The sequence below is a fragment of the Sorghum bicolor genome, chromosome 6 (assembly GCF_000003195.3).
Source record: "Sorghum bicolor cultivar BTx623 chromosome 6, Sorghum_bicolor_NCBIv3, whole genome shotgun sequence".
NCBI classification, from domain to species: domain Eukaryota; kingdom Viridiplantae; phylum Streptophyta; class Magnoliopsida; order Poales; family Poaceae; genus Sorghum; species Sorghum bicolor.
In genome coordinates, this window is record NC_012875.2 from 7,482,617 (window position 1) to 7,494,680 (window position 12,064).

General features: G+C 44.2%; 1 protein-coding gene across 1 annotated transcript; it reads left to right on the forward strand.

Annotated features, from left to right (window-relative positions):
• On the forward strand, window positions 1,226-10,984 carry LOC8085758. The gene is made up of 7 exons (XM_002446153.2): window positions 1,226-1,745; window positions 3,070-3,111; window positions 4,620-4,702; window positions 4,857-4,958; window positions 5,058-5,272; window positions 9,855-9,949; window positions 10,372-10,984. The coding sequence occupies exons 1-7, from the start codon at window positions 1,598-1,600 to the stop codon at window positions 10,611-10,613; spliced, it is 927 nt and encodes a 308-aa protein (XP_002446198.1). The 5' UTR covers window positions 1,226-1,597; the 3' UTR covers window positions 10,614-10,984.

The following is a 12,064-nucleotide window of genomic DNA, read 5'->3' on the forward strand; positions in this document are numbered from 1 at the left end:
TTTTTGTTTCTTGTGCTTTTTATAAAAATAAACTGATTCCAATAGATACTGAGATATAGGAATTTCATAAAAATTGAATTTTTAGAAAACATATTCAAGAACATGAAAATTTTCTCGCGTTCCAAACGTTCCATAAAATCCCTAGCTTGATTGGTTGATAGCCAAATTTTGGTTGCCAAAACTTAGGCAAACCAATTTAGCTGGTTACCAAAATTTACCAATACCTTATATTTAATTTGCCAAATCTGTGACAAATACTTTTGCTCAAATTTTGATTGCCAAATCATTAACTTGACAAATTTTAGAAGCCAACCAATCATACCTAAGGATAAAAATGAAACGGAAATATTCCGAACCAAATGGAACCGTTTTTTATATTTGATCCGATCGAATTCGTATTTTCTTGTCCGACTTTATTTTTTTTGTTTTCATATTTTAGATGTTTCGTATTTCATTTGTAAAAGTAGAAAACAGTTTAGACATTTTTTGACTGTTTTCTACTTTTCTACTTTTAATTTGAAATATTTCAAATTGAAAATTTGATTTAAACTGAATTTAGTCAACTACATGGTCACATAGCCCAATTACAGACTACTCACCATGCAGCTGCATTCTTTATACTAGTGGCTGGCTGTGTTCCTGCTAGCTATTAATTGCTTGTGTAGACTTATATTTATGTGTGGCCTATTGTATTTAATATCTAATTCCAAGGATCATGCACTCTTTAACTGTTATATGCACTTGAACTTGATGCATATACTTAGGCCTTATTTGGTTCCCCTTGATAAATTTTAGCTAGCTAAACTTTAGTCACTTTAGTAGCTAAAGTTCCAAACACATTGACTAAAATAAGCTAAAATAGTTTAGTTCCATTAGTCATCCAAAAGTAGCTAAAATAATTTTAGATAGCTAAAATTTAGCAAGAGGAACCAAACATACCCTTAGTCATGCACCTGTTACTACATATGGATGTTTCGTATTAAGTTTTCGTATATTAATCGTGTTCGACATAAATACACTCGAATTAGTTCATTTTCTGATTTTTTGATATTTCATAAATTTAAATTTATTTTCGTGTTCGACTTTACTATTTTTATTTTCGTTTTCATATTTTAAATATAAAAATAGAAAATAATTTAAAAGCTTTTCGACCATTTCCATCTGTTTTCATCCTATCGTACCCAAGGATTCCGCGTCAAATTCGGGCATTCCAAATGGACGAGTATAGCGTGGATGCTGTTATGAAATGACAGAAAAAAGAAAAGGCCCAATCATCCCAGCGCAGAGCTCGAGCCCGCAGCCTGCCCCCTCTCGGTGGCAACCAAATCCGGCGGGCGTGCAGCGGATCTCCATCCGGTCGGCGTGGATCGGATCTCCGGCGGTGCTTCCGGCGGTGCTTCTCGCCTCCACGGCGGTTAGTGGCGGTGGGCGGACCGCGTCGCCGCAGCAGCGGTCAGCGGCGGCTAGCCTAGCTGCGGTGGCTTGAGGCGGCTCTCGGACGGGTGCCTCCGGTAACCACCGGCGCCAGCCGTCACCAACCTGCTCCTCCTAGCGGAGCGCTCAGGAAAAGCGGTGGGACGGAGGGAGTGAAGAGGAGATGACTAGCCTGTCGATCACAGTGATGACGCTGAACCTGCATGAAGGCGAGCAGCCGAGCGAGAGTCCCAACAGCTGGGAGAAGCGCCGGGACATCTGCGTCAGCGTCATCACCAGCTACTCTCCCACCATCCTGTGCACCCAGCAAGGTAGGTGGTGGTGATACAAATCATGGGAGCCTGGACTATCGCATCTGTTGTACTCAATTGATTGGTTGGAAAGCGCAAGTAGCTACTGATTTTGTGTGTGCTGTCGCGGCAGACTAGGGATGGAACTGAACTTGATGCTTGCTAGTCTGAGCTAGATTTTATATTTCCGTTCTTTTTTCCCTTATTGGCAAAGAGGTGCTCTACCTGAATTGGTCAATTCTAATGTCTCTAGGAGTTGTTCACTCGATTAAGGCCCTGTTTGGTTCCCCTTGCTAATAGCTAGCTAAACTTTAGTCATTTTAGTAGCTAAAGTTCCAAACACATTGACTAAAAGGAGCTAAAATAGTTTAGTTCTATTAGTCATCCAAGAGTAGCTAAAATAATTTTAGCTAGCTAAAATTTAGCAAGGGGAACCAAACAGGCCCTAAGTTCTGTAGTTGTTAATTCCTATGAGTGGGATTGTAGTTCTTGAATTTGTGTTCCACTTCGGCATGGTTGCTAATTCCTGGCTGATTTCAGCTCTAGCCTGCACGAACTTGCTTGGGAGCAACTCCAAGGGACATCCTAAATGGATCTGAATCCTTAGATTTAGGAATTTGGAGCTAAAAACAGCCTCAAACAGTTCCCCAAAGAAGGTCTAATACAAATTTGAAGGGAATATCCCAAATCCAGAGGTCTCTCTCTCCACTTGTTGAGAGCAAGGTTTGCTCCCAATCCACTGCAGGGCCAGCTTCCCCGCATGCTAAGTCCTGCTCCTGCTGTGGACCACACCATCGTTGAATGCTGCTGCCCTTCCAGCCTGTTCCTGAACATCCTTATCTGGCAATAGCTGAAGAGCAATACTAGTCTATTGTTTTGTGTCAAAATCATTGCAGTGTAGTGAATGCGTCTGCAGTCTCTTGGATTGACTATTGAGCAATACTAGTCTGTTAGATTGAGCAATGCCTATCTAGTCTGCAGTGTAGTGAATCCCTGTTCACTGATTCTGGTCTCAGTTCTATTGCATCTGTACTGAATGATTTTTTTTTTTGAAATGATTGTACACTTTCAGTTAATCCTTTTACAATTGGTAGCTTGCCTACGTTGCCAAAAATTAGAATATAGGGAACCAGGTTTGGAGAATATGCTGGAGAGGAGATGCATGTTGGAGCCAGAATATTGGATGGGACTTTCTAAAGATATAGAGAACCAATTTTTAAACGCTCCTGGAGATGCTCTAAATGGATTTGTTTTTGTTTGTTGTCATAGGTCACATTTTCTGTGTGTTTCTTTAGGTTTTTATTGTATTCGTTTGTAGGCTAAAAATAGTGGGTTTTGTATGCAGGCTTAAGATGGCAACTGGACTACCTACAACAATGCTTGCCGGGTAATTCATTCACTCCGCACTGTTTTCTACTCATCTTACCTGCTGACTTGGCTACTGTTTGATAATATTGATGCAGTTTATGCATAAATAGAAAGATAACCCTATGTAATGCAGCCGTTTTAGAAATAAATTGTTGCATGCATAATTGCATAGGTTAGGCATATCCAGATCTAGTCGGAACCTAGCCAAGCTAATGGAAGAACCCAATAGAAAAAGGGTAATCGAATATTATAGAACGCATTATAGGAGGATATGATGTCCAAACAAATAGTATTGCAGACACAGGCGCGTTTATATCCTAAGGATAGAGAGTTGTTGGGGAGTCGTGTGAGTTGGCGTGAGTTAGTGTGAGTGTGTGCGCTGGCTTTTTTGGCTGGCCTGGGGTGCGTTGTTTGGGTTCTTCCCCATTTTTTCTCTTCTTAATATAATGATGCGCAGCTCTCCTGTGTTTTTCGAGAAAAAAAAGTCCAAACAAATAGTATCGCGTGGATAACTTGCATGTTGTGATAAAAATTTGTAATTGTACTTACTGGAGATGATGTGGATAGCTTTTGCATTTAATGGGGATGGCTTGCTTGGGTGGTGATGTGGATGACTTGCATGAAAACATTGAAATGTTAGTAGCTGATGTGGATAGCATGAAGAGTAGTAATTGCACTTAGTGAGAATTGAAATGTTAGTCAATTGTGTGGTTGGCTGATGTGGATACCTTACATGAAGAAATAGACTATCATAAATGCATCCTAGTGCGGATGTGCCTTATAAGAGCATATATATACTCTTCAATCATCATCGTACTTGTATTAGCTTTCCTTTTAGAAAGGCTTGCCCTAATTTTTTTTCAATCTATTAGTGCTTAGTGCTAAACCATCACAAGAAAAAAATGCAGGTTAAATATTTCGGGATTAATTTGTAGAAATAAAGATCTTTGTAGACCCAAGTATCATTGTTTTAGCTCTATTTTGACGGCGCCTTGGTTGGAGGCGCGGAAGCAATCTCGCCTAGAGGCGGCTGGCGTGCGTGCGGAAGAAGCACACACACACACAGGGCGTCACAAGGTGGGTGTCCACACGGCTGTGGAGTCGGTGGCATGCGAGAGAAACTAGGGCAGTGGAAGGAGCTAGAAGGGGACCTAGATCCGTTATACCATGTAGAGTTTGGGAAATCACCTAACACCCTTTGAGGCGTCGTGGGGGGGGGGGGGGGTCAAGTTTGGGTACAAATGTCAAATAGGGAGTACTGCATGGATAGACAGCTAAACAGCATCCTTGTTATCCAAACCTCTATAAATACTGTTATCCTACCCCACCATCTTCTACTACATAAAGAAAAATTTTGTATTTCTGTCTAGTCCCTAAACAAATACTAGTTTACCCCTGTAGTTCGTACCTGTTAGACAGATACAAGTTTATAAGCATACGATGTTGGACACTTAAAAGAGAATGGGTTTTATGAGTTGATCGACATGTATCAAGAAGTTGAATGCACATGCTTTTGCTCTCATCTAGGTTATGAACAGTTTGGAATCTCTAGAAAAGGCTCACAGGACAACACTGATGAATACTGCACAATATTCTATGAAAAGGAGAAGGTTAGACATTTCTGGCTAATCATTTCTGTACACTCTTCTCTAATGATCTCATTGCACTTCAAAACATATCCATCCTTCTTTTATAGTCCCAAATGTTGAAAGAAACAACAATGTACACATTTAGATGATATGAACTTCCATGCATTTATTGAAGGTGGAGCTTACTGAAGGTGGCACTTTTTGGTTGTCGGAATCACCATCAGTTCCAGGAAGCATTTCATGGGGAGCAAACGCACCCTGCATCGCAACATGGGCAATATCCTGTAAAACGATGCTTTTCTTGCCCTCTATTGTTCTATTGTTTTCTTAATATCTTGGTAGTAGTTGAAGATTGTTGCCTTAACATGATGTACACACGTTTCAACTCAAAAGACTAGAACCACCTGGATTCAGTTTCCAGATCGTAAATACAAATCTTGATGAAGTTAGCCCTCGTGCTCGACGAAGAAGTGCTTTACTTACATGGCAACATATAGCGTCGCTGCCACCCAATTTGCCTGTTATCTATTGTGGAGGCTTCAATACGCAGAAGGAATCTATGACTGGGCGGTTTTTGCTTGGCAGATCCAGGTAATAACTTGGTGGAGGATTTGAATTTTTGTTGAAATTAACATGTCATTTCACATATAACCATTTCATGTATGTTCTGCAAGGATTTTATTTTTATTCTGTTATTCATGTATGCTCAAACCAGCCTTTGAGGTAAAACTACAAATAGGAAGTACATTTGTTTAATTTTGTAAAAAAACACATACTTTTTCCTCTTGCACCAATTCCCAACAGTTTGTGAACACAGCCCATCCTTGCAATGCACACCAACAACCTTCTACGATGCAGTTCCTAGGTACTTGATATTGTAAGCATTCAAACTTCAGGAATTATTCCAGTTTAAATAGCAGAACTTACAAAATTTGTGATAGAGGGATAAGCCAACAGGCTTAGAATACTTGATTATAGAATACAGGAGGGGTTACATATATATAGGAGTACAGAGGTAGCCCAAAGGGCCTAGCCAGCCTGTGGGTGGCGCATATAACTAGGATACAGTCAAAGGAAGGATTAATTCTAACACCCCCCCGCAGTCGGAACGTCGGTGGAACGAACATTCAGACTGGAGCGAAAGTCTATTAAGACAGAGGAGGGGAGCCCCTTGGTGAAGACGTCGGCGTACTGCGATGTTGTGGGAACATGAAGGACGCGGACAGCACCAATGGCGACCCGTTCACGGACGAAGTGGAGGTCAATTTCCACGTGCTTGGTGCGTTGATGCTGAACGGGGTTGGTGGAGAGGTAGACGGCGCTGACATTGTCACAGTAGACAAGGGAGGCAGTCTTCAGGGGGTGGTGCAGCTCCTGGAGAAGTTGCTGCAGCCATGAAACTTCGGCGACACCGTTTGCAATAGCACGGTACTCAGCTTCAGCACTCGACCGAGAGACAGTGGGTTGCCGTTTGGACGACCAGGAGATGAGGCTGCTGCCAAGGAACACAGCGTATCCAGAGGTGGAGCGGCGAGTGTCCGGGCAGCCGGCCCAATCAGCATTAGTGTAAACGGTGAGCTGAGTCGGAGCAGACTGGGGAATGATCAAGCCATAGCTGATGGTGCCCTGAAGATATCGAAGGATCCGCTTGGCAGCAATCAGGTGAGTCTCTCGGGGATCATGCATGTGAAGACATATTTGCTGGACGGCATATGCAATGTCGGGACGGGTAAATGTTAGGTACTGGAGTGCTCCGGCGAGACTCCGGTAGGCAGTAGGATCGTCCACAGGAGGGCCAGCATCGGCAGAGACCTTGGCACAAGTGTCGACAGGGGTGGAGCAGGGATTGCAGCCGCTCATGCCATGTCGGTCAAGGATGTCCAGGGTGTATTGCCGCTGTGAGAGGATGAGAGTGTCCCTGTGTCGCTGAACTGCCACGCCGAGGAAGTGATGTAAGGGACCAAGGTCTTTCATAGCAAACTCCTTCTTCAGGGCAGCAATCACACGGATGAGGAGCTGCTGGGAGGAGGCAGTGAGGACGATGTCATCCACATAAAGAAGCAAATACACTGTCTCGGTGTCGCGTCGGTATATGAATAGGGAGGTGTCTGACTTGGCTTCAGTGAAACCCAAACTGGGCAGATAGGTAGCAAACCTGCTGTACCATGCACGGGGTGCCTGTTTCAGCCCGTAGAGGGACTTGTTGAGCTTGCAGACATGTTCTGGGAGAGTAGGATCAGCAAACCCAGTGGGCTGAGAGCAGTAGACAGTTTCTGACAAAGTCCCATGGAGGAAAGCATTCTTCACGTCGAGTTGATGGATTGGCCAATCCCGAGAGTGTGCCAAGGTGAGGACAGTGCGAACGGTGGCTGGTTTGACGACGGGGCTGAATGTCTCGTCGTAATCAACACCGGGGCGCTGTGTAAATCCTCGAAGCACCCAACGAGCCTTGTATCTGTCCAAAGAACCATCAGCATGAAATTTGTGCTTGAAAATCCATTTTCCAGTGACCACATTGGCCTTGGCCGGGCGAGGGACAAGATCCCAAGTGTGGTTGTCCAGGAGGGCAGCATGTTCTTCTTCCATGGCCTGACGCCAGTGCGGATTGGCAAGAGTATCTCGACATGATCGCGGTACTGGTGACAGAGCCTCGGTATGCAAGGCGAGACGAGGCTGCCGATACCCGGACTTCCCACGGGTTGCCATGCCATGGGAGTTGGCGACCGGAGGGATGGGGACAGCCGTTGTCGGAACCGGAGGGCCATGCTTGACATAGCGCGGCGGGGAAGGAACAATGCTGGAGCGTCGAGGAGGAGCCTCCGCAGCGGGCTCAAGAGGTGAGCTGGATGCAGGAGGGCGCCTGGAGTAAACTCGGGTGACAGGAGGCTTGCTGAAGGAGGGAGCCGGAGGTGCTGAAGGTGTTCTGGGCGCCTGACAGGGTGCCTGAGGCGCTGGCACCTCCTCTGGAGGTGTGCTGGACGCCTGACAGGGAGTCTGAGGCACTGGGGGCTCCTGGACAGGAGGTGCCAGGGGCACCAGAGGCACTGCAGAGGCGTCCGGGGGCACTGAAGGTGCCTGGGGGAAGCCTGGTGGAGGCGAACGGGACGCCGGGGTGCCCCGACCAGCCAGCGAGGTGGCTGGTTGGAAGCCTGGTGGAGGCGATCGAGACGCCGGGGTGCCCAGACCAGCCAACGAGGTGGCTGGTGGTGATGGCTGGGGCGCCCAGGCATGAGGAGTGGATGCTGGCAGAGTGCCAGCGGGTCCGGGGGTACCTGCAGGTAAGGGATAAACTGGCAGGGGGTCATCGTTAGTTAAAAAATCGAGCTCCTGTGGAGGAGGTGAGGATCGGCGGAGGGAGAAAGGAAATGTTGTTTCTTCGAAAACAACATGCCGAGAGATGATGACACGGTTGGTGGTGAGATCAAGGCACCTGTAGCCCTTGTGATCGGGCGAGTAGCCGATGAATGCACATAGAGTGGAGCGTGGAGCAAGTTTGTGGGGAGTGGTAGCGGTGAGGTTGGGATAACAAGTGCATCCAAAGGCACGGAGGTCATGGTAAGAGGGGTGGGTGCCGTGGAGCGCAAAGAAAGGAGTGCTCATGTGCAGCGTTGTGGTGGGAAGCCGATTGAGGAGGAGGGTAGCAGTAGCGAGAGCATCAGCCCAGTAGGAAGGAGGCATGGAAGCCTGAAAGAGGAGAGTTCGGGTGACATTATTAGTGGTGCGAATCATGCGCTCGGCTTTCCCATTTTGTTGGGATGTATAAGGACAAGACATACGAAGGGAAACGCCATGGGCAAGAAAGAACGCACGAGAGGTGGAGTTGTCAAACTCACGGCCGTTGTCACACTGTACTGTTTTGATGGTGCAGCCAAACTAGGATACAGTCAAAGGAAGGATTAATTTGGCTATGACAAAAACCTCACCGCTTTGATACCATGATAGAGGGATAAGCCAACAGGCTTAGAATACTTGATTATAGAATACAGGAAGGGTTACATATATATAGGAGTACAGAGGTAGCCCAAAGGGCCTAGCCAGCCTGTGGGTGGCGCATATAACTAGGATACAGTCAAAGGAAGGATTAATTCTAACAATTTGAAAAGTCTTGCATTTAATACTTTGGCTATTTTGGAAACATATTGGTCAGAAGGCTTGTAAGATACGCAAATGTTTCAATGACATATGGAATTAGGAAAAAACAATGGTTGATACTATCATACATCGGTGGCAATGCCTGTATGTTGTGGCTGCTCTAAGAGCGCTGAGATCATATTGAACTGAATACGTATTTTGAATTAAAGGCGCAAACATAAGCATTGATACGAATGAATTGTTTATATTTATATTGAATAAAGTGTTTTGCACTCTGCAGTACATCTGTTCTAACTTACTAAATCTGCAATACAGTCCGTTGTGGACAAGGCCCAATAGCGTCCCAAAATCGCTAACAAAAGTGTCAGACTGCTTGATACGGGTCCAGTTTCAATATTGGTTGCATGTCATGAGATTTTACATATGTTTCGCCAGTGTGGTTATATGTCATGGGATATAACGTATGTTTTTGTCATAGCAACAAATGGGCACTCAACTAGTATGGAATTAGGAAAAATCAATGGTTGATACTATCATACTACATCATTGAACTGTTTAATTAACACATTTGATATGCTTTACCTTCTTGCTCAAGAGAAGAAAGGTGGTAATTGAATGGATGGATGACTACTTACTGTCTGAAAATGCTTCAGTCTTCTTGGAGAATGGGTTTCACACCCTCCTTCACATTTTTCATTTGTGCATTGATCAATACTGACTGCGGATGGAGTGGGTGCTGTTGCTCCATTTGGGATTTTAAATAGCCTTTTTTGACTGCTTTGTTGGATCCATAGAGAAGTTAACCCAATGAACCATATCGTCGGGGTCTCAAATACACCTCTTGGGCCATTACTTTCTCTAAGTATCTTCCACTAGATGTTTATGGGAATCTAACCATTTGATAGGAACTGTAAATATAAACTTACTAATAACACTTTTATGTGACCTAAACCCTAAACCCTAAACCACATCTAAATATTATTTGCTACTTTTATATATTTTTAATATGTACCTCTGTGTTTCAGTGAAATAACTGAGCAATTTCCTTCAGTTGACTCAGTTCTTGGTTATGTTGTTACAGAGAACATGGTGTTGTTGGTGATATGAGAGATGCTTGGCCAAATGCTCGAGTGCGAAAAAATGTTTCACTAATACACACATATCATGGATTTAAAGGTGCCCCCGATACTTCATTTAGGTCTTTTTTTTTTCTAGTTTCTGCTGTCTTCTTTTCCAGTTTCCATTGTAAAATTGCAATGAAAATTTTGCATTTATTATGCCAAAATAAAATTTGCAATTGAGGAAAAGAATGAATTGACAATGTTACTTGATCGTTTATTCAGTTCATGTTGGGATAAATCAAATTTTAGTCTTTTGGCTTTTACCTAATCGGCTTCTTGAAAAAAGTGTGATAGGTTACAGTTTTGCAATATTTACTTTGTGTATCATGATGACTTTGTACTAATATGCTCCATGGGCGATATTGAGATCCGTCCATTATAACTAGTTATCTTTTTAGTTATACCCGCATTTCTTTTTTAGTTGCTTATCCTAGTATCTGTTTTAGCAATCTTATACAAACAAATGTTCTGTTGCAGGGGAGAAACAAGGTGCACTAGAATTTCTTAAATTAATATTTAGAGCTCTTTGCCTCTGCTGGGATCGACAGACACAGGACTTGCATATTGACTGGATCCTATTTAGAGGACGCCCACTGGTTCCTGCACTTTGTGAGGTCATAAATGACAATATAGATGGTGTTTATCCATCGTCGCACTTCCCTATCTTTGCTGAGTTTTTGCTTCCACGCTCAGTCCGCCTAGCCGAGACAACTTCATAGCCATTGTGTCAATTTTTTGTTATATTTTTTCCAAATCTTATTTTCATTAGGGTTGATTGTTTTTTTCGACCACTTCACCATGATCTTGCGGTAACCACCCTTTACCACCATTGCTGGGTTTCTTTTTGTCACCCTATTCCGCAAAACAAAGACAATACACATGTGCATCCTTTGTATGTATGTTTCCTGTCAGTAGTCCCTATCATGTGTTGCCTCAGCTTTGCTATCTTCTTCTTTTTAAAGTTCACCTTTTCCTTATGCCGTTGATTTTCATGTATATATACTGTATCTTTGCATGCTAACAATTGTGAGAGTTCGAGTAAATCCGGATGTAATAAAAATTTCAAGCTTCCCTTTTTTTCACATTCTTATATACATCTGTTGTCCTCCAGTGTCAAAAGTTTTCTTTTTTTGTTGACTCGTATTTAGAAACAGAGTAGACAGTTCAGGGAATAAATCTCTGTAGGCAACTCTCCATCACACATGAGTGGTCACACGGAGGACTCCTTTGAGTGGAGAAAAGCTCTGTAGTGGACGCTTGGTGAAGAGGCTAAATGGGCACATCGGCAAGGTAACATGAAGGGAACTATAGTGAATCTTACCTTTTTTAGTGGGGACACATGACACGTCGTCAATGTAACAAGAAGGGAAGCAGGTGAAGCTTGCCTTTGTGGCTAGTCGGTGCTTTGGTGGCGTGTCTAAAGACCAACTGGGAGAAGGAAGAAAATTGACTGTTGTTGAATATCTTCACTTAGACCAGTGGTGGTGCCACGTATACCACAGGATATATCGCAATTCTGGGAGAAGCTGCAAGACGCCCAAAAGCCCTCTCAGCATTGGATCAAAACCCTAACATGTTTTGGATTGTGATTGTTAGCATCATAAAGATGGGCAGTGAATTGAAAGATGGGCAGTGAATTGGAAAGGATTCTAGGAAGATTGGGGGAAAAGTTGGGGCGAGCAGAAAGGACACGCAAGAGGAGGGCAGAGGAAGGATTGCATTAGATTTGTTCTAGTTCATAAAGTTGTTACCCTCTCCCTCTCTGTCTCTCTCTCTCTCTGCACTCTTAGTCTTTATACATGGCCTTTGGCCCACTCGACGGAACCCACACAGATGTAGCTGTGTCCAACTGGATTCACTCCAACTTGTGCTCTGTGACCCTCACGTTTGCACGCCGTGTGCGGGTGCTTCTCCTGGGTTCAGCTTCCTCTGCCTGGCTGGTGCCATCATCATGTTCCCTTGCAGCAGAGGTGCTGATGCCGTCATCATGTTCCCTTGCAGCAGAGGTGCTGACATCCCCTCCCCGTCGAAGGCCTGCTTTGCCCAAGCAGGAGCACGAGGGAAAGTCTGACATAGTGCTTTAGTATCCTCCTAGGTTGCCAGCGTTCGAAGTAGATAAGACCACTGCACCAACACCTGAGGAATGATAGTGTTGTCGGTGGAACGAACA